The 22,290-nt window shown below is 37.3% G+C and overlaps 1 protein-coding gene and 1 long non-coding RNA gene across 3 annotated transcripts in view; one reads left to right on the forward strand and one right to left on the reverse strand.

Annotated features, from left to right (window-relative positions):
* Window positions 1–19,038, forward strand: part of RNF111 (ring finger protein 111) — a 54,408-nt gene extending 35,370 nt beyond the window's left edge. For both annotated transcript variants that reach the window (XM_026084029.1, XM_026084030.1), the window contains exons 8-14: window positions 738–1,089; window positions 4,248–4,373; window positions 5,140–5,266; window positions 14,611–14,703; window positions 15,648–15,743; window positions 17,275–17,402; window positions 18,191–19,038. In XM_026084029.1, the coding sequence (XP_025939814.1) occupies window positions 738–1,089; window positions 4,248–4,373; window positions 5,140–5,266; window positions 14,611–14,703; window positions 15,648–15,743; window positions 17,275–17,402; window positions 18,191–18,308 (1,040 nt within the window). In that variant the 3' untranslated portion in view covers window positions 18,309–19,038. The remainder of the gene's footprint in view (window positions 1–737; window positions 1,090–4,247; window positions 4,374–5,139; window positions 5,267–14,610; window positions 14,704–15,647; window positions 15,744–17,274; window positions 17,403–18,190) is intronic.
* LOC112974742 lies at window positions 18,673–22,252 on the reverse strand. Its single transcript, XR_003256377.1, has 2 exons — window positions 21,899–22,252; window positions 18,673–21,778 (listed from the first exon to the last, which is right to left on the reverse strand). It is a non-coding gene; the product is annotated as an uncharacterized LOC112974742 (long non-coding RNA).
* Between the last annotated feature and the right edge of the window lie 38 nt (window positions 22,253–22,290).

The following is a 22,290-nucleotide window of genomic DNA, read 5'->3' on the forward strand; positions in this document are numbered from 1 at the left end:
TTTTTTTTTTTTTTTTTTTTTTTTGAATTCTGCTTGAGCAGGCTCAAGGAATCAACTAATTAGTTTTAATATATGATTCTGATTTTACTTCTGCATTTTATAGTCTCCTACAGAATTCAACTTAAATAGTAGACTTGGGGGGAAAAAATGTAATATTAACAAACCTCCCTCCTAGCCCCAAAGAGCTATAGATTCCTTTATTTAGTGTATTTGGAGTCTGAAGTTGGATGAAGCTGCCAGGAGGGTGTGGGCTTCCCCCTCCCCCCTTCCTTTGATTCTGAATTTTCTTAAGGGTTTTTTCTTTTTTTGCATTGAACAACTACAAATATGTGCCTCATAGGAGGTGTTTAGATTAATTTTGTGACCTATGGTTTAGTGCCAAAGAAAACCAGAAATCAATGTTACACGCTAGACAAACTTGAAACAGGACTTCTCACCACATATCTCCTTCAGTTTGCATCACACAGCTGCTTCTTTTCTTCTCACCAGTATTAGCAAGTGGAGTATTTTTGGCTACTGGAAGTTTGGACTACTTTTAGGGTATACCACTGGAATCACTCTGTTAAGAAGTTGAATATTCTTATAATATTCCTGTGTTGCTGCTGTTTCCATTGGTGTAATAATACTGACGCACCTGTGTGAAGATGCTTCCCCCAACCCCCTTCTCCCTTTAAAACATATTTAATCCAGAAAACTGCTACTGACCAGATTAAAAGCACCTGATGTTTTCATTGCAGATGCTTCTTTGACCAGACCTCTTCACCATCAAGCGTCTGCATGTCCCCACTCTCATGGAAATCCTCCTCCACAGCCACAACCACCTCCTCAAGTAGATTATGTTATTCCTCATCCAGTGCATCCCTTTCATCCTTCAATCTCCTCTCATGCATCTTCTCATCCTGTTCCACCTCCACCACCAACTCATCCTTTAGCCAATGCAGCTGCTCCAATTCCACAGCATCTTCCAGCTACGCACCAGCCTATATCCCATCACATCCCTGCAACAGCACCTCCAGCACAGAGGCTACATCCTCATGAAGTGATCCAGAGGATGGAGGTCCAGAGAAGAAGAATGATGCAGCACCCAACGTATGTCACAAATGTACTCAGAACAATATCTAAACATATAATTCATTTCACTCAGGTTTGTAAAATGTTGCATGTGAATCTCAAATTGTAATTGCATGGTTGGGAACTGTTAGAATTAAACCATGGTAAGACTTGTCTTTAACATCACAGCTGAGTGTGCACTAAGACTGAACCTGTTCCTTTACTTCTCTCAGCAGTGTCCTCAGGTAAGGCAAGAGGTACAATGGGCTGTGGGAGAGGTATGAAGCTTATGTTTCTCTTGCCCATTAGTTTTCCTCCAGAGAACAGGCAGGGATTACTTTTCAAACTAGACAGCCTAGAAAGTAAGTCATAAGCTGACTTACTCCTCCTGAATTTGTTCCTTGAAAGTGTATTTTGCCTTATTGATACTGTTAAGATCCTTTTCACATAACTAATGTTTTAAAATAATTTCTCAGAAGAGATGGCTTACCAGGTCTTAAAAAGATTGAACCTTAGATATTTACGTAGCTTTACTGTGCTTTTGTGTTTTTAGAAGTGGGGAGCAGGAAGAGAGTGAGTAAAATCGGTTTGAGAATGTGACCGATGTTAAGATGTAGCTTTGGTGATACTATTTAAGAGATACTACTGTTGTTGTTAAACTAGACGCATGACATTAGTGTCGACAGTGATCAGGTTAGTCCTGGGTTGAAGTTCAACCACAAAATAATTGAAATTATTTTAATTTTGGAGACAATGTTTTTAGATATCTAAGAACTTCAAGAATGAGCTCTCCAGTTGTTGCTCTTAACTTGGTTATACAAATTCTACTGGTAACTAATTTACAGTGGATTTAAAGGTTAATGCTTAAACAAAAGCTTTCCTTAACTACAACTTTTGAGACAGTTTTTCCAAATAAATAAAAAATGTATATAGGCAGTAACTCTTTTCCCTCTCAAAAAGAGATTACAGAGCATACTTCTATTTCTTTTTGAAGACACTGAATTTTATGAGAGTCTGATTGCATAACTACAGATGACATGCTCTTTCTTTCTAGGAAAGAAATGGAATCCTCTCTCTGTCATTAAAATTTAGGTCTATTTGAATGTGGATCTGTTCTTTTTGTCATCTTTGCTATGGAAATGTCATAACTGCTAAACACCCCAATCTAAACCCAATCTAAACTCAACCTAAACGCACAGGCATACCCTTTGTGTATGCCTGTGATTACACGGTCATACTCCAAAATTAACTTTGGAAGCTAGGACATTCAGGCCTCTAAAAGTGGAAGAAATTTTAAGGAAAAACAGTGGTAATTGCTGTCTCATCAGTTCTGGAAGCCTTTTGTTAATTAGGGGTGGAAATGCTGTGATATATGGCATTTCTTTGCCTAGTATTTTTTCTTTGTACATATAGAAATTGTAGCGAAAGGTTGCTAATAAGTTGTTCCCTGAAACTCTCTCTGAGGTCACCAGTCTCAGGCAGTGTAAGTTTTCTGTTGCTCAGTGAGGCTTTTCCTCTGTGGGTTTGTTTTGTAATCTTCTGGAACTTGTTCATCCCTTGTTCTCTCTCTTCCCTCTAATACTCATACAAATTACATGCAAAACCAGTTTTGCAAATGTCTTGGCCCAACCCAATATAAACTGTATCATACTCTTATAAGCAGAAATTTGAGTATTTTCAGTCTGTTACATAATACACAGGTTGAGATCACTTTATTTGCAATATCCTGGAGGTGGCCAGAAGGCTTAGAATTCCATAGATTCCTTGTCCCAGCATCTCGAAGAGTTCTTAGGATGTTTTTTCATCCTGCATTTCTAGAAATACCATGGGATACTAATGGTCTTGGATACCTTCTGTCTAGCAATACAAGACTTTCTCAGGATTGCAGGCAGAGAGTGGTTAGAGTCATTTTCTCACTGTAGTGTCACAAGTGTGGATACAACAGCTGTAGCTTCCTTTGGACCTTGGGTTCAGACACAATGTGCAGAAGTCAGTGTGAGGGTGCACTGCATTTGCATAGCATATAGGTTTTCTGTTTGTATAAATTTGATCACCCGCTTTATGGTACGATTGTGGGCTAGATAGCCAGGAGTCTTACGTTCACAGAAACAAATTCAAATTAGTTTCTTTTAATTTAAAATTCAGCTATATATGTATCCTCATTATGAGAAAAGTGGGCCTACATGGCATTCAGTTTTTACGAAAGGAACTGGTGAGGGGTGAAGGGAGGCGAGACTAGAAATAAGTTCTACTGACCAGTCTATTCATGTGTTGGTCTCTGCCATTGCAAAAAAGTCATACGGCTATCATAACTTATACAAGCTTGGCAGATTTCTTTGGAGAAAAGTCTGTTTACAGTGGTTAGAACAATGCGCAGTAAAATAATATTACATTTCTAGACATCTCTAAATTTACAAAATGTCTAATCTAGCCTGTCAAGTAGTTTAAGGTGGCACTTAATTTGCAGGCAGTGTGCTGCTTTTGGAAAAATCAAGGTTCTTGTTTGACCTAGAATAAAAACTTATTCTCCGCATTGAATGCAAGGGAAATAAGAATACCAATAATTTTTTTTTCTGCAAGTGGAAAGCAGTAAAGTAACAAAATTCAGCCAGCAGGTTTTTTTTAGAAGATTTTGTCCAAAACTGTAGTTGCTTATACTAGTTGGCATGGTGAAAACTGTGTGCTTGTATTACATGAGCTGTGACACAAACATGTTTCAAGGAAAGTGTCCTCCAATTAGTTTAATTTTTACTTAAGCTTTTCTCTAGCGCAGTTTTATTATAAACAAACTAAGGATGGGGTCTGCAGCATAGCTGTGAATCACTCTGAATCTTGACATGATCATCACGTGACCTGGACTGCTTTCCATCTTGCAGTTTGAGATTAGGATTAAACACTGTCAGCCCTTCTGTCTTCACGTCTGGCAGGTGAGGCCGGATCACAGTAGCTGAAGCTGTTTGCAGCATATCTCAGTGCATCACCATATATGAAACTACACGATCCATTTCATATTTGAATATTAAATCTGTATTATAGTTAGTTTCTAACTTATCTCTAAAGTTGAAATTAAAATACTGTATGGGGGTGTATTATTTTAGTTTGCTTCCAGTAATTCAGACTATAACAGTTTGATTATGAACATTACTTTCTCGATACTAACAAATAGGTGAAGTTAACTGCTGTTTTGTATTCTCTAGACGTGCTCATGAACGGCCTCCTCCACATCCTCACAGAATGCATCCCAATTACGGTCATGGGCATCATATTCATGTGCCTCAGACAATGTCTTCCCATCCTCGACAAGCTCCAGAGAGGTCTGCCTGGTCAGTAATCAGATACTATTTTGGTGTTTTGTTACTCTACTGACATGTTCTCAGAACAAAAGACCTAAGATGTGTTGATAGTGCTGGCTGTGATTTTAAAAAGTGCTGTGTGTACTTGTAGTTTAAAATGCATAGATGTTGATATGGCTTTGAAATGTTGCTTGTAGTGCTCAATATCTTAAATAATATTTCTATTTTTATTTGTCCATTGCTTTTAAAAATGGAATTGAGTGACACTGCAGTTAGTTATTTCAAGAATTGATTTTAAAATACGCAAGCAGAATATTGCTGAAGATTATTCTCGCATTAATGTTCTTCATAAAAGTTCAGATCTGAGTTACAAGCTTATTTAAAATTGCATTGGGCATGAAGGTTAGATTTAAGTTCTGCAATGTATTTATTATCTGGATGAAAGATACTAGTTTTGAACCACGAGGGAAGAGGTGCATGTGTGACACTTCTGTTCCCACACTTAATGATGAGCTACAGAGAAGACTCCACACTGGTAGCATTACTCAGCGTAATAACTGTGGAGTTGCATCTGTACAGATTTGTCATATTAAGTCTTCACAGCTGCCTTAAAAACAAGTTTAGTTTGTGGTAAGACCAAGATGCTTTTTGCAAAGTCTAAATAGGTTTTAAAAAGTCTTATATAAAAAACTTGTGTTGATAGATGTGCTGTGTTGTACACTTCCCAAAGCAGTGGAATTGTATCTTGGAGGCAAGATGTACCTTTATTATAATGCCACTTTCATTCATGTGACAGGGAACTGGGAATTGAAGCTGGTGTGACTGCAGCTACTTATCCACCAGGGCCCTTGCACCCTCACTTGGCCCATTACCATGCACCTCCTCGACTTCATCACTTGCAAATAGGGGCTCTTCCTCTAATGGTAAGGAAATAGCTTGTGAAAAATTGTGATCATTGGTTGTTGCCAGTAATTTTTTTTTTAATTTGTTAGGAAATTTATTTTAAGGTTTATTGCATTTAATTGGATATGGATAGATTGCTGTGAAAGTTAGTGGTTCAGCTGAAAATACTCTGCTGTCCTTGTTGCTCCCAGATAGGAAACTAGAACAGGCTGGTGTCTAGTAAGATAAAATAGTTTAGGACACTAACATTTCTAACTTCAGCTCTTGTAAAAGAAACATACCTGAATTAAATTGTCTCTTGCATTACAATGCATTGACCCTCTGCATCTGATTTTTTTAAAGTTTAGATTCTTCTTTAATGAGTTATAGAATGTTAAAAGTACCAATTTTCCACCTAGTGTTCGAGGATTAACACTGGTGCTTAAAAAAAAAAAAAAATCTGTATACAGCACAGCTGTAATTCCATCTAGAAATTTGGTTGTTTTCAAATAATATTTGGTGTCCATCAACCTAATTCCTTGTGATAAAGTATAAATTTGTAGCATGAAGTGCTACAAGAAACAAGAAGGGGGGGGGAGAGGTGAACTAGTTCCTTGTTACACTTTATTTTCTACTGTAGATAAAAAAGTTAAGGAAAATCTGAATAATTAGGTATGACTTTTACAGAGTGATATTTTTGAAAGAATGTTCTTAGAACATTCTTAATGTGGCTTAATTAAAATTCACCAAGACACAAATTTGGTTAACTCAGTGTGTTTAGACTTCCCATGAGGTATTTAAGTGGTTAACCCATATTATTTAACCTGCTTAAAGGTAGCTATACTAATCAAAATTGTGATCTGTCTGTAGACAAATGCTAAAATTGTAATTAAAAATCAATATGCAAGTCTTATGCATCCTAAATACCTCTGTTGGAGGCAAGAACTGATACCTAGGGATTGAACTGCAAGTTTGCAATCAGTGCTGTAGTAATAGCCACTTCTTCGTAGTTTGTTCTTACATTGCTTGCTCCTTAACTAACATGATAATCTTCAAGTACTTCAGTGATGTTTTAGGACTGCTAATTCCTTGATGCACAGCTTGCTTACCACTGATTTCTTCAGCAGTCTGTGGAATTTGGTGTTTAGATGTAGTCACCAAAATTCTTATTGCGTTATCTTCTTTCCTGTGCATCTTCTTTCCTGTGCATCATCTATACAAATTACATTTTTCTATGTGCTTTTTTGGTTAGGTGTCTGTTTTTCAAATGGATGGAAAATTTTTTGCCTCTTTCACATTTATTTCAGGTGGTGTACTGTAAGGGATAACATTAGTTGCTTTAGTTTCTCAATAAGAAAGGGCCCTTCTAATAGTTCAGTGAATTGTGGTTGCATTAGGAGGTAGTAAGTGTCTTTTAAATCTCGTGCCTTTTAAATCTCAGTTTCTGTCACCACAGGGCTAATAAGTCAGTTTTGAGGTTTATTTCCATTAATTCTGTGAAGTTTCTAGAAAATTTAAATTCAGCTGATTCACGTATCATAGTATGCTGAGAAAACTTAAGTTTCATAGGACAATTCCTACAACTCAAACATGATGCAAACAAATAGCTGGGACCCCATGTTTAATTTCTTCTTAGCAGTAGAAGGAAGAATCTGTGATAGATATCTTCAGAAGTATTTGCTGAATGTGTGATAAATGTTTTGGGGAGACTTGCCCTTCTATTCAATAACTGCTGCTACTAACTGATGTAGAAGTTGGATGAAAAAGGGTTCTGTAACTCTACAGAAACTTCTGTGTATTTTTGTGGGGTTATCTAATTCTCAGTACAGTAATTCATGAATCCCTGGATGGAGGGATTAAGTGAAGTGGAATTGAAGTTGTTTATATTTTGAGCTTTTGTACGCATCATACTGACAGCATGCTTTGCAGTGTGTAGGCAGCTGTAAGCAATATTTTCTCAAATGTTTGGGGGCTGTTTTGAAGCCTGCTGTGATCAGATCAAGTGTTAGACTTTTGAAGTTGTGTTCTGAGTCTCAGACTAATTTAAAATCTATTCAGATTACACATGATAGGAGAACATAAAGACAGGTTAGAGCACTGCCAGCAGTAATGTATACAATGAGCTCAAAGCATTAAGAGTACCTTTTGATGATTCTACCCCTTCTATGGCAATAACAAAAGCTGAAGGTTTCTTCATTTATGTGTGTGTGAGTGCAGCAGATCTGTCAGCATAATTGTTTCTTGCCAGGCACCTTGTTGAATATAGAGCAAGTATTCAAGTTTTTCATCTAACATAAACTTAATTGGATTTTAACTGAAAACACCTATTTAGGTTATTATTAAAGAGCAGCAGATTAGATTGGTGCTGTAACTTGACTTTTTTCATGAGACTTTAGGAATTTGGGGAAAGGGAGGAGCACCTGAACTGTGATTAGAGATCCTCTGCTACAGTTGATTAATGTTATGAGGAGTGCTTTCTTCTTGCAGTAAGGGCAGACTGTACTAAATAGCAATTTACAAGGCTCATTAGTTGCATTTTTGATGCAGATGTCATCCAGTGTTGATGTTCTCCATTTTTAATTTTTGGGGGAAAAAAATCTTTTAAAATAAGTCATGCAGTAACTCAATTGAAAAATTGATTCATATTGAATCCATATTCCAAAATAGCAGATTGTCTGATAGGACTTTGCATCTTCTGTCTCTTCAGGCATGCTAAAACCCCTTCTGGTATTGTCATGCCACAAAGGGTATAATGGATGATTTAGGCTATAATGACAACAGTACTGTGATAAATCAATCTCAGGTTTTAATTGAATGCAGATAATCTAAGTCTTCATCTAGTCAGTGCTGGAATGCAGACTGCAGTTTTGATCCTCAGGGAGACAAAATGATAAAGATGCATTGGGGGAGATAATTAGTGTTCAACAGATCTGGTGGTTGGAATAGAAAAGGAGATTTTTTGTTTCCCCCACCCTCTCTTAGCTTGATTGAGGCTACTTTCACTTGTTTAAATGTTGCTTCAGGATAAATCCTTTATAAAAAGCAGTTAAAAGTGCTTCCTTCACATCTACCTAGACAAGGATTAGGCTGTTTCTCTACTTGAGTTAATGCAATTACTTTGATCAGTGTTCCTGCTGTTATCGCTTTAATGCCATGTATGTGCTGAGGAAAAAAGCTTCTGTCAAAGTGGTTATCACTATGGATTCCTTCCTGGGTAAATACTCTGCAAGCTTGAGCGACGTGTTTTAGGAAGAATCAACAGAAGATCCATGTGTGCGTCATAACTAATGTAACATCAGACAAGAGAGACAGAAGAGGCGCACAGAGGCTTTATCTGTTCCTTGGTTCTTGATGCTGGTGCTTGTTGTCCGATGCCACGTGAATTTCTTTTTACCTCAGCGTGTCTCTGGCTGCTCATTTGGCACTGTTGATGAAAGGCTCTTTGCAGAGTGCTCAGCACCTGTTAGCACAGCTGAGTGGACTAGATGGGAATTTCCATAATTTAGTAAGCTGAGACAGATGTTTAAAGGAACATGATTTTCTCATGATGAACTATATATCAACCATCATTCTGACTAGCCAAAACACATCCTATGTTTGTAACTCCTGTTCAGGGAGAATTCCTTTCCTCTGTTGCTTCAGGAAAAAAAAAATCGGTTTCTTGTGAGATATGGAGAGAAAAAAATCCGAAAAGAAATCTCTGGAAGATGTTTCTAAATTTGGCCTGAGGACATCCTGAAATGGTTCCCTTCTCTATATGGCTGTCTATCCTGTCTCCCATGTTTTCTGGACATTACTCATTTATATGAAACACCAGTAGAGGAGCATGCAGAATGATGAAGACCTTTCATCCAATGCTATCTATTTTATTGTGCTGTTCTAAGGATGTAATCAGCCCTCCTCCTGCATCTTCCCCAATTAGTTTAAAAACATTTCAAGATATGAAGAAAAACTAATGTGTTCAGAGTTCAGAAGAGAATACCATGGTATATCTACCCTCTTTCAGAACTTATTAGCAGTCAGAAGTGGCTTGCAGTGGGGTATCATCTAACTTTCCATATCTCAGATATGCTAGCAAATATACCTGAGGGTTTTGTCAGTTTTCTTAGTACTGCATTAGGTCTAGAATTTTTGAAACACTAAAATAAGTGTGAGTTAGGCAGGTGTTCCAACTTGGGAAGTGGCCTTTGAAAATTTCATCTTCCATCTGGGCTAATAATCCTTTTGCAGCATACTTCAGCGACAGATGGGAAGCTCTTTCCAGGGGAGAGGATGAGTGAGATGCTCTTAAATGCTTCCTTTTTTGAAAACCGGGGAGCACAAGATCTAAAGTTGTTGTGGAGTCAGAGATGAGAAATGGGAGCAGAAAACTGATATCCCGCCTTGTAAAACTGTTGGTTTGGAAGCCACAAAATTTTACCTGACCTAGTTGTCTTGGGCCACTGCTTGTCTTGGGCCACTTGGACCAGGAGTCTGTGCATAAGATGATGCCTGTTAGAGAACAGTTCTTCAGCACCTCTAAACAACTGGGTTACTTATTCAGGGCAGATCTGCAAATCTAAATAGAAACTAATCTGTTTAATATGAGACATAGTAATGTTCTGCCCACAACAGTGGGAAATATATTGAATCATTTTGCTTTTATTGACTATTTGTTCTCTATCAAACTTGTTGAAGATGGTCTTTAACATGATACTGTTTCAAGAAATAGAAGCAATTGAGGTGTTTTTACTCTTTCACAAGGATTTGGTCCAATACAAAGTTCTATCTACAATGGCTTCAGACTTTCCAGACAAACCTGTCTTTTTGTTATCTTTTCAGACATTCCATTCAGATTATTTTTAAAACACGCAAAGCTCTGATAGATATGACTCTTGGTCACATTTTGCACAGTATTGGGATTTGGTGGATTTTTTTTTTTTTTAAGTTTCTGGTTTATAAAATAAGTAGTTGAGACTATCTAAATGGATCTCAAATTGTCACAGCTATCAGTTTACTGAAGAAGTTCCTGGAATACACTATTTCAGTCTCTTGTCTCCAGCTTCCTCTGCTTTTTTGAATAGTGTCCCCTATATTGAGATACTTGGGAAGAAATTTAGCCATACTTTACAGTTTGCTAGCTATGGACCAGGGTTGATGCAAGCCTTAAGACTTCTTAACTTGTCTCTGAATGTGGAATGCAGCTTGCTAGTCAGAGGGAGATCTCTGGATCATCATTCAAAGAAGTGGTTATTCACAGTAACTTAACCTCCCTCAGGTGTTCTGTACCCAGCTTTCATATGCTACCCCCTCCCCTTTTTCTCCTATTTCAGAGCCATCTTTATACTTAATTGTGGAAATTGGGAGGGATTTGAAAGCATAGGCCAGTAGGTCCCAGTACATTCTGGTGGATGCACTGATCAGAATAATCCAATCATGCACGAGGCGTGCATTCACTCAGAGTACAGTCATACAGGTATCACATCTCTAAGATATGTAACTGTTCTGTACGGTAACATTTTAAAAATTACTATGAAATATCTTGAGGTAACTGGCTCAAGGTTGTAACTTGATATAGATATTACAGGTCAGAGTTAACTTTAGGTTTGAAATAGTCTTGACTAGCTGCATCACAGCATCTCTTCAGGGAAAATGCTACTTTTCCTTGCTTGAAGCTGGCTTATTAAGATATTAACTGAACAGCTTTACTTCTTTTTGAGTATTGACATGTATCCAAGCAGTTAATTAGATAAGCATATAGTGTTTTAGTAAGTATGAAGGTCATCCTTAATGTGAACCATTGAATGAAAGGTTGGGATGGACAAAGGTGAGTGAATGGAAGGCTCTCTGTTAACAGTGACTAGTGGTAGGCAAAAGACTCCTGGAAAGATGGAAGGTGTTTAAAAAGGAGGATAGAGAAGAGAATATCTTCCCTGCAGGTTAATTCAAACTGTTTCAGAATGTCAGTGTTGTAAATGATTCAGACTTTGCCTTGACTTTTTTAGTTGCTGCAAATTTTCTTGATAATGGATAGAGTCGATAGAAAGTGCAAAGCCAGAAACTGGTAATACTTGTTCTAGAGGAAACAAGCTGTTCTTGGGCAGACTTGTAGCAGACTTTGCAGATATAAAGTATATTATTTTAACGTATATATTATAATTTAACTGACTTGAAAAGAATATATACAAGCATTTAGCATAGACTAGCATTACCTTTTTAGATTTTTTTGTTGTTGTTGTTATGTTTAATTTCAGAACTTGCTGAAAACACACTTCCATGTGTGGTTAACCATGCTGAAGCTGTTTAAAGAGGGCAGAGAACTTTTCTTTGCATTTGAAGCTTGATGGTAACTGTCAAATGGATTTTAGTTAGGCTGTTCTTAGGCATTACGGATCTTCCCCTCTTCCCCATCTTCCCCCTAGCTTGTAGTCACAAACATAGTTAGGTACGGTTTTGCTGTGCTAGCAAACTGCTTGTTCTGAGGTAATAGCACTAATTTGTTCGTACAGAGGTGTTTGTTTCCCAATACAGTGTTATACTTGGCCAGAAATGTAAGCTGCTCTTTCAGAATTTTCCATAAAAGAGCCTGTACATGATGTAGGTTCAGATAACGTTTTAGAGGTTATATACCACTCCACATCAGGATAATGTGACAGTCTGAAAAGTTTGTCCCACCCAGTGTTCCTATTGTGTAAGTTTTGTTGTTCATTGCAGTATGTACTCGGAGAGGATCTTAATTGTTTTTGTGGTGTTAAAATTAAGCTTAGTAGGTTTCTTAAGTAGGTGGTCTGCAGTAGCTGAATTGGTTCCAATGGAGAGACCTGGCTGGCCACATATTACTTCAGTTGATAAACAGTGTCCTTGAGGCAATTAGGATGTAGTTATGTAAGCACATGCTAGGGAGACAAAGGTTTGTGTGCATGCCTGATGTGAAATTCTTCTGAATTTTGTGAAAGTTCTTTTAGTCAAGAGCTCTTACCCTTCTGGCTCGATCTAAAGTATGCTGCAATTGAAGTCCTATTTCTCATCCTTAAATGGCTTTATTAAGAAGTGGGAAGTTCAGAGCAATGAACAGGCAAAGGGAATTTGAGGCTGTCTCAGTTTCCATCCCAAGCAATTTATGGATTGGTGCCCGGTTCTCTAGGGTTAGAGTGGGTTGCCGTAATGTGCTGCTACACTGTGAGCCGAAACGCCTGCGACTTCACAGCTCCTGTTGTGGTGCAGTGTTTGCTTCTCAGATGCATGGTTTTCTAACAGACTGTTTTCAAATTCTGGTGCATCAAGAAAACAGAAAGGGATGCTCAAGACTGTGGTTAGTTTTTGTTTGCCTCTGAGTGGAGGCAATCAATTCATGATGTATTAACGGGCAGTGGAAACTTCCAAATGATGTCAACTGCGCCTAAACCTAGTAAAAATCTGTAACCACAAGGACATTCATATTGTGGATCAGTGAGCTGGTTCTTTAATTGCGTTTTCCATAATTGGAAGATGAAGTAGAATTACGCACTTTAATGAAGGATGGATCATAAATCACTGATTATCTGGGAGAGATTTCTTACAACTGTAACTTTTTCAAATAATTGTATTTTTAATGTGCTTGCTATCTCTCTCTGCACCATGAAACTCCTTTGTCACAGCTACAATTTATATGTCTTGTCAAACAGTAAGACCTGTGACACCAACAGATATTACAGTTCCATGAAATGTTTTAGCAGGTGAATGTACATACCTTTCTGTACAAAATTCTATATTGGTAATCATATTGAACTCCACGTATTGGTAAGTAATCTCTGTAAATCCATTTTGCATATTACATGACGACTTAGATCTTGAATTGATGCACTGTTGGACTTTGCAGCAGTCGTTCTGTCTTGCTTACCTCCCATCTCCAACTCTAATTAGTACTTAATAGAAGCCAGACCAACAGATATTCAGGTTACTTGTGAGAGGTGCCCCTCTCACATGTGATCATTCTGGAAATATTCTGAGAATAAAATCACCACTTTCTGTTACTCTGGTTTATAAAAATCTAGTACTGATATCGTGTCTGTGTTTGTGACTTGTATTGGCACTACCTGGTCATCATTTGACAAGCAACATGTAAACTGCTGAACTTAAAATTAATCATATTCATTTTTCTTTTTTAAACAAAATGAATGAGGGCAGAGACATCTTTGCTATCCCTGTCGGATTTTAGGTACTGGACTAGATTTGAAAAATATAGAAAGGTAGCGTACTGGTGTCTGTTATGTTGTATGAATAACTTTGTCTATGCTTTCACACAACACATTCATTCAGTTTTTTTAATCTTTATATATGTTAAGCTTAGACTTGTCTGTGGGAAATAAGAAAAGTAGCACATAAATATCTGACTTCCTGGATAATATTTGGGATGTTTGATTTGCAGACAGCCTAGTAAGATATATTCTGAGCCACCACTTAGAGCAACAGGGACAGCACAGAGGGGAAGATGTTTCTGAAATACATAACATTATTTCCAAACTAGTCTCTTCCACAGACTGCTCTGCGTGTTTAAGTAAACTGAATGTGCTGATTATTTTGAGGGTTTTCTAACCTGTTTATTAAAAACTGCTGCTGGAACGTTTCTAACATAAAGTCAGTACTATTATTTACTTGTCTTCAGGGGCTCAAAATGGAACTTAGAAGCCCTGCTATGAAGGTGGTCCTTGGTATGTTAACTACCTTTTCCCTTGCCTGTGTGAAAAGTGCTGGTGATTGAAGTGCCTGTAGGGTATATCACTGGACACTGCGTTTTGTTCACTGCTTGTATCTCCTAATATCTAAGGAAGCCAGTGGATGCTTGAATATAGTGTGTATTTAGAGGTGCCTATGACTTTAGATTATCAGGTTTATCCAAGTTTTCAAGTGTTACTTTTTTTTTAATTTACCTCTAAATTTGAAGTACGTCTTAAGGTGTTTGGTTGCTTCGGTAAGATAAGGGTATTGGCTGTTTTCAAGACTATTTGCCTTGTTTCTTCTGTGGTACCAAAACCTTATATTTGAGAATCCATAGCAGGTCCTATTAGTAACTTCTTGCATAGTTTTGAGGAGTTTTGTTTACAAAAATACTTAGATATTACAGTGTGTTTATACAAATCAGATTGAGATTGTGAGACTTGGTGAGTGAGACCAAGAAATATGCAATGCAGATGTGGAGAGATTATAATAGTGGATCTAGTCTAATTTTTGTTTTGCTTCTGGTTATGTTTAGCTCAGTGTAGTGTTGTGTTATGCTGTCAGCTGGAATTTTATGTTCAAGCAGAGGAGTATAAATGATAAGTGAGTGATTCAATAAAAGCAAAAGGATCTTACATTTTACGAAGTGAACAGTAAAATACTGAAACTGTTCTGAATAGGTTTAACTTAACATCTGCTGTTTGAATAGGTACCAGACATGGCGGGCTACCCTCACATCCGTTACATTTCATCGGGATTGGATGGAACATCATTCAGAGGCCCTTTCAGGGGCAATTTTGAGGTTTGTAATAGAACAAAAATAGATATATGCCAAACTATGTCATGAGGGAATATGGGGAGGGTGTATGTTAGAACTAGCTCTATACATGGATATAAAAGAAACATAAAGAAAATACCCTTAATTTATAGAATGACCACATTATTGTGGGCTGGGAATAGGTGCTGAAAATACTTTGAAAAGTCAGTAAACAAAAGGTGCCCTGGACCTTTTGCTAGGTCTTTTGTTAGGCTTAGGTGGTTATTAACTGACACTACATTTTGTTTGTTGCTCCCCCCCTCCCCGCCCCCCCAATAAGTAGGATATAGCACTTCGCAGGATATCTTGGTAAAAGGTACTGGTGTATCTGAATAACCATGCCAGGATTCTCCTAGTCAGAGTGAAACTTGGCAAATTTGATAGTGCTGTCCTGTTTGCTATGTAGTGCAGGAACTTTAAAAGAAAAAAAAGTATCAGATGCAGAGAGTTAATGACCTAGTTCACTGAAAACATCTTCAGTGACATCTCATGGTTCTAATCAACTTATTGCTGGAGAATAAGAAATCAGTCACTGTATTTCCACTTAAGCCACGTTTTTCTTCTAAGCCATAATGACTATTAGAAAGCAAATATTTTATTAGTGGATTTTAATTGCGTTGTTGTCACTAGACACACAAGTATGTGTGAACATACTGATAACCATTCCTAGCTGAAAAACAGTTTCTAATTTTTTAGTAGTAAAATAATGTTTCCCGTGTCTTAAAATATGGGGCAGTGTTGTGTTTGTTTATGGAAACCCATCACTCTTCCTGCACGACATACCCTTTTTTGTACTACCCCTTGCCTGTACTTGAGTAATTTGGGAATTGACAGGCGTCTGTCATTCTGTGAAAGGGTTAGAATAAAATTAATGTTTATTCAAGATAATTGAAGCATCAGTTCTTACATTGTTCCTTGGTAATTTTTAGGAGCTGATTCACTTGGAAGAACGATTAGGCAATGTTAATCGTGGAGCAACACAGGGAACTATAGAAAGATGCACATATCCACATAAATACAAAAAGGTGAGGATTTCTCAAACTGTGGGCTGTGTGTAATATCTTCTTTGAAGATGTAATAACGCCTATTTGTAGCTCAAATCTGCAGAAATGTCAGTTTCAAAGTTGTTTTCTGTATGTTGCAATTTAAAGGACTGTGAGCAAAACTTGCTCAATGTCACAGCAATGTCACGTTGTCTTATATCTGCACATACAGATATCACAAGAACATAAGTGATGAAGACTAATCTTGCTCTTCAGAAATTTAAAACAAGAAATGGGAAAATCTTCATTTCTACAGATAATGGGAAAACCAGCTCTGCATTTTAAGCTTACTTGGCTAAGAAGCTTAAAATTAAAAAAACCTTTGAAATGAAGCTTGATAGCCAAATTCATACATGCTGTTTTGCTTAGTCCTGCATTTTTAATAAGCGTCTTAAACCCAATATGAAGAGCAAGATCTCTAGAGCTGAGCAATACTGACCTCCTTCCTAGTCTTCCATTTCTGCCTGTACCTGTTTTCCAGATGAGTCAGTATAATATTCCTTTCAGTTACCAGCTGATAAATTCACTCTGCTTCTGAGCTGTGTATTTTACATTAAAAACTTTATTTGGTATCTTTGGTGATAGGGGGTAGGAAGAGTGAGATGAGTGCAGATGTGGGGGGAATGGGAGAACTGAAGCTTTCAAGGTAGCTTCTTCAGTATTCAGAAAAGTTAAGTACCTAAGGATGGAAACATAATCCTCTCTTGAATGCCTCTTTGGGGGTTAGAGAGGAAATGTGACTTGATTTTGTTTTTTTCCCCCATCCCAGTAGTGGTGGTCAGCTGCCATCTTCAGCCACATTGTTTAATAACTTGTCCAGCTGTTGTGAATAGTCTTAACCTTTTTTCCCCCCCYCCCCCCCCACCACTAAAATGAAGAGTAATGAAATAATTATTGGTAATAGTTAACATTGAAGCCTGTCAGCAATTTAACTCATCAAATAAAGTAAGGTTTTTTTAAGTTAAGGGTTGTAATAAATTATTCATGACACACACTTGGTGTATACCATTTTTTCCTTTAGTGTGATCACATTTTGAAGACTTACAAGTTTTGTACTCGGAACAGAATTTTGGCAGTTCAAGTTGTCTTTAATTTGCAGTTTATTATACCGTAATACATGACTCCATCCACAAAAGTGTTCTTTCATTATCTGATAAATTGTGATTTAAGATACTAGGTTTGAATAGGAATATTTTTGGCCTCTTCATGAATGAAATGAAGACATTTACACTTAGGCAATAAATAAAAGAACTAGTTGCAAGACTACAAAATTACTATATATTCACAGTCCAGTAGGCTGTTTTGTAATTCAACAAAAGTTAACTAAGTCTGAAATATCCTGTGTTTTTGCTCCAGGTGCTAGTTCTTGTTTCAGTTTGGTTCAAATGCATTTGAATAAGTACTACTCAAAATGTGAAATCATTTATATAATGTTTTCAAAGTAGTATATGTTGAATATGTATTAAAAGCAGATTTTACTCAGTTTGTCAATAATGTCATCTCTACTAATAAGGTAACAACTGATTGGTTCTCACAGAGGAAACTGCACTGCAAACAAGATGGGGAGGAAGGAACAGAAGAAGACACAGAGGAAAAGTGTACGATCTGTTTGTCTATATTAGAGGAAGGTGAAGATGTCAGGTAAATAGTACCACTGAATATAAGAATATAATGCAAATGCTCTGGCTTTCAGACCATACTTTGTTATGGTACACTACTCTTTGCAACACTTCATAGGTTAACAGCTACAGTTAAACATTATCTGTCACTGTAACCAATAAATAAAACAAATATTGATGGTATTGGAGGAACTCTTTAGGAGCCATTGTTATACCGGTTTCATAATCTTCCCTCCAATTATGGTTAAAGATGTTTTTAATTAAAATTACTCATTGTTCAGTAGGCATTGTCTTTGGGGAGAATGTAGATTCTCTTTTATGATCTTCCATAAGTTGACTGTCTATCTTGTGATACAAGCCCAAACGGATACCCTTTTAAAATATATTAGAGAACATGCTACTCATGTTCTTCATTTAAATCCTACAGTGCTGTGTGCTGTGGCATCTTGGGCAAGGAATTAATTGAGTGTGTTCTAGTGTGTCAAATTTAGCTTTTCTGGAAGCTAAACTACTACTTACCCTGATTTAAAATCTGTTACAGTTTAACAGTAGAATTGGGCAGCATTGTATGGGATAGTTGTTTCTAACTTATCTGATGCTTCACTTCATTGCCTATATCCATTTCTTCTTGGCACTAAAAAGAAGCAAGTTCAACAGTGGGAAAGGTTAGTGAAGCTTGGGGGGACGGGGGAACATGCATATGTAAGAAGAGTAGACACCTCAATGGCAAAACCCACATTACCGTTTTTCCAATGGGTAATTTGATATGCATGTTTTGTTAACACAGATGTTTTTCTGTTCTAATGACAGGCGCCTTCCATGTATGCACCTTTTCCACCAAGTATGCGTAGATCAGTGGTTGATTACTAACAAGAAGTGCCCCATTTGCAGAGTGGACATTGAGGCTCAACTGCCTAGTGAAAGTTGACACTGTTTTCCAGAACTCTTGTCCTCCCTCTCACTCCCTTTCATCCTTCCTGGTACTGCAGTCAACCAAAGATGGCATGACTTACCTGCGCAGATTTGGAAGCATTGAACCTAGAGTGCTGGCTCTGCTATATGGTACAACTAATGCTAGACCTACAGTTTATGTAGACAGTTGAGTTTCAGTGTATTTATAAAAACCTTTTTTTTGTTTAGGTTTTACATTTTTTTTCTTTCAATTCATTACTGTATTTTTGCATGGTTCCTTGTATTGCATTTGTTTGCACATATTATGGGCTTTGTGATCCCAAACTTGCAGGCAAGACTAGCTGCTTTAGTAAGTAGAATTGTGTGGTCTTTTTTTTTTGGTTTGTTTTACATAGTATCGAGCTTTGAAAATATGATTTCACTCATTACTAACCTCGGATTCCTTAATTTAATCAATCATGTATTTTAGTTTAATGTATAAAGATCATCTAGAAAAGGATAATATTATGTATTGAGACATTCCTTAATTAGGAAAAAATGGCTGCTGTATATTAACAATATCAGTTCTGAGTCAAATACCATCCTTAATACTGGGAACAGAATATGAACTATATTCAGTTTGACTGATACATATAGCATACTCATCACCAGAGTTTTGTCTGATCAGATTTTTGTGTTTGTTTTAAACTTTCAGCACAATGCAGATATATTTGAATGTCAATATTAAACATTTAGACTGCTGTTCAGATTGTATTTATCATTTTCTTCCTATGTCTAGAAATTTGAATCCCTAACTTAATATTTGCTGCTGTGAAACAGCTCTAATGAACACTAAATGTTGATTTCAGTTAGCTGGATTGTAGATACTTGCAGATTGAAAGAATTCCTAGGGAAATGGAAGAACTTAGAATCTTTGGTCTTCTGCTAACTTAAGTTGAAGTATCTGCACACTTTGGTTGTTGTTGTTTTTTTTATAAAACCATTCAATCAGGACTTAGAGCTGCAGGGTTTTTTTTGGTGGTTGTTTTCTGGGGGGTGGGGTTTTGGGGGGGAAGGGGCAGATATACATGCATTCATAGAACTTCTAAAGATCCCAGGCTTGTCTTGGGATTTTTATTAGTTTTAAAGTTAATAAAATTAGCTAAATTCACCTGTCTCTTGTTTTATTTTTTATTAGTAAATTGAAAGCCTGTAAATTTCTGTAGAAACTGAGACACAAATTATGTGGTTACCTAGTTTTGCCTTGATCATAGATTCCCTCTTTATAAATTACCAACAGTCCATCACTGATTGAAATATTTTCTATAGTTAAGATTTGCTGCATAAGATAGTATATAGAATTAAGTTATAATGTACTAACATTTTGCCTTTGGAGGAAGTTTTAATCCACATCAGGACTCAAGTTGCTTATCAACATTCTTTCACACATAATAGAGTATAGTTTATTTAAATGTGCTCAACAGATGCTGAAAATTGCAAAAACATTGAGGCAGTATTACTGTCACTTTGGAAAAGATGTTCCTAGGGGATCATATATGAACATGTCAATAAGCTTGCATTAAGCCACCTGCTTTGTAAGTGAACTGAGTAATAAATACCTTCAGTTTCTCTTGTCTGTCTTTCATAATCAGATAAATGTAAAACAGTTTACAGTAAACCTAGAAAATGAAATGTTATGTTTACACTAAAAAATGATCCATTTATAAATATGACCTTATCTAATTTGATGCCTGTTTTTTGTCTGGTTAAAGCTGCTTCCCTTTTTATTTTTTAATCTGTTAGGAGTAGCATTTTCCAATGCAGTGTCTATTGTTGGCAACAGACTTACCACCTCTGGCACTTGAGGCATTAAGTGGGGAGAAATTTTTATTCCAGCATGTGTGATGAGTGGACATTTTCAAGCTTAACTGCATTGCTAAAACTGAACTTAAAAACCACTTTGTGTTTGTAAGATGGGGGTATGGGAGAGAGGCAAAATGTGATTTGACTGCTTCAAAACCTGACATGGTTTTATGCTAAAGCTTCTTGAACATGGTGGCTGCAGGAAACTGAAAGTCGGTATGAAATTGAATCTGCATTGGTAAAAATGAATAAAAATAACTGGAAGGACTGAACAACAGACACTTCCCATTCTTCAGTGACTATTGAAAAGGAGGGAAGTTAGTTGACCAGTGGTGCTTGAAGTCTGATGATATTCACTTCTCTTAAAGTTTCCAAGAAGGTACTTGTGAGACATGGGGTGAAAAAAAAACAGGGCCTGTAAAAATAATTGAGACCCTGGATATGTGATGGAATCCATTTTGGCTTCCTTACAGGACAAAGAAGCACAGGTTTTGGGGATATTTTTTAGGAATTCTTTTATGCACCTGCTTTGGGTGCCTGGTACTAGAGAGGCATTTTAGCGGCCCATGAATTGAATTGTTTAATAACTGCTACTGATATTGTCTTGCTTTTAAATGTATGCATTGTAATGTGATGTCGAACACTTAGGTATTTGCCAGGAATCACAGTGTTCTGGTCTTATATGCTATTGCAGGGGCTAATAAAGCTGCAGCCTACTTCTATTTTATGAAAGTTGTGACTTGACCATAATTTAAGGGAAGGAAAATTAATAGGCTTTTGATTTTGAAAATTTCCACCACTTACTGTGCTTTATATGCTTAGATGCATTGCCTTAAGTTTTCTGCAGCATCTTTGACTTTGAAGATAAGATTCTCAACAGTATGCATCAAATTACTTTTCATATAAAATTCCATTGTCAAAAGAAATCCTTTTGTATGCAATAAATAAAATGTTAGACTGGTATCATTCAAAACCTGTTTCTTATGCAAGTTTTTTTCCTTTTTGTCTTTTTGCTTTTATAAGTCTTCATCTGGAAAAAAAATTCTTTCACATACCTGTATTCTTACAGATACTGTCTAAGGAAAAATAACCTCAGTAAAGGATCAATATTTAGCTACAGCTAAATCTGTTGATATTTGATGTCATTTAACTGCAAATCAGGAAGTCAGGAAAATGGTTTTATGAAGGCTATCAAAATACTAACTTGTGCATATGTGAGATACAAAGCCAGTTTTGGGAGACTGCAAAATAATTGTGCAGAATTACTTTTCTATCAGCTTAGGCAACTACTGTAGTATCAAGAACTTATGGAATCTCAGGATCAGGACTCAGTTTGACTTTAATCTCTTTATAAACTCTGACTGTACAACAGATATTTAGGAAAACTGAAAATTTGCATCCTAAAAAGTAATAAATTTGATCTTTGTGATACAAATGCATTTGCATATGCTGAAGACTTGCTCAACTGTACGGGCACAAACTCTCAAAATTTAGTACTGGAGCTTCTGAGGCTTCTTCCGGATTGTGTTCTTCAGTACTGATGTGTTACAAAATGCCAGTTCACTGAAAATTGAGACCAGCCTTAGTAAACAAGGAACACAAATATTTAGAGTACATTTCAAAACAGATCCACAATTCAGAGGCCTAAAATGAATAGAAACATGAGGCGTTAGGGGAAGGCAAGGTAGAGAATCGGCAGAAGCAGTTTAGCGCTCTGAAAGTGTTGGTGGGTTTGTGTGTCCAATTTTCAACTAGTTTACTTACAGTAGGAAATGTCTATTTTAAAGTCACAGCGCTTCTGCTCCTTGTCATCTGTGTGCGTGCTTCATGGCTCTGTGGCGGCTCTTTCGCGCTGCAACCACTGTACGGGGAGGGAGAGTTTCGGTGAGCGAGCACGGAGGCTCCCTGAGGCGCGCGGGCGCGGCGGGGCCCAATGCTCAGGTTACTGCGACCCCCCCGGGGGCGCCGGGCTTTGCAGCACAGCTTTTAATGTTCAAACACCACCAAAACGCCCCCCGAAGCGCCTTTCGCGCCGTTTAGGTCTGAACCTCGCCGTGGCTCCCGGCAGCGCTGGGTGACGGGCCCGGCCCGCTCCAGCCGCGGGGGGCGGGGCCACGCCGCAGCTCCCGTGGGGCCTTGCGCCGCCTCCCTCCCCC

Source organism: Apteryx rowi, unplaced genomic scaffold (assembly GCF_003343035.1).
Source record: "Apteryx rowi isolate R43461 unplaced genomic scaffold, aptRow1 scaffold_624, whole genome shotgun sequence".
NCBI lineage: Eukaryota > Metazoa > Chordata > Aves > Apterygiformes > Apterygidae > Apteryx > Apteryx rowi.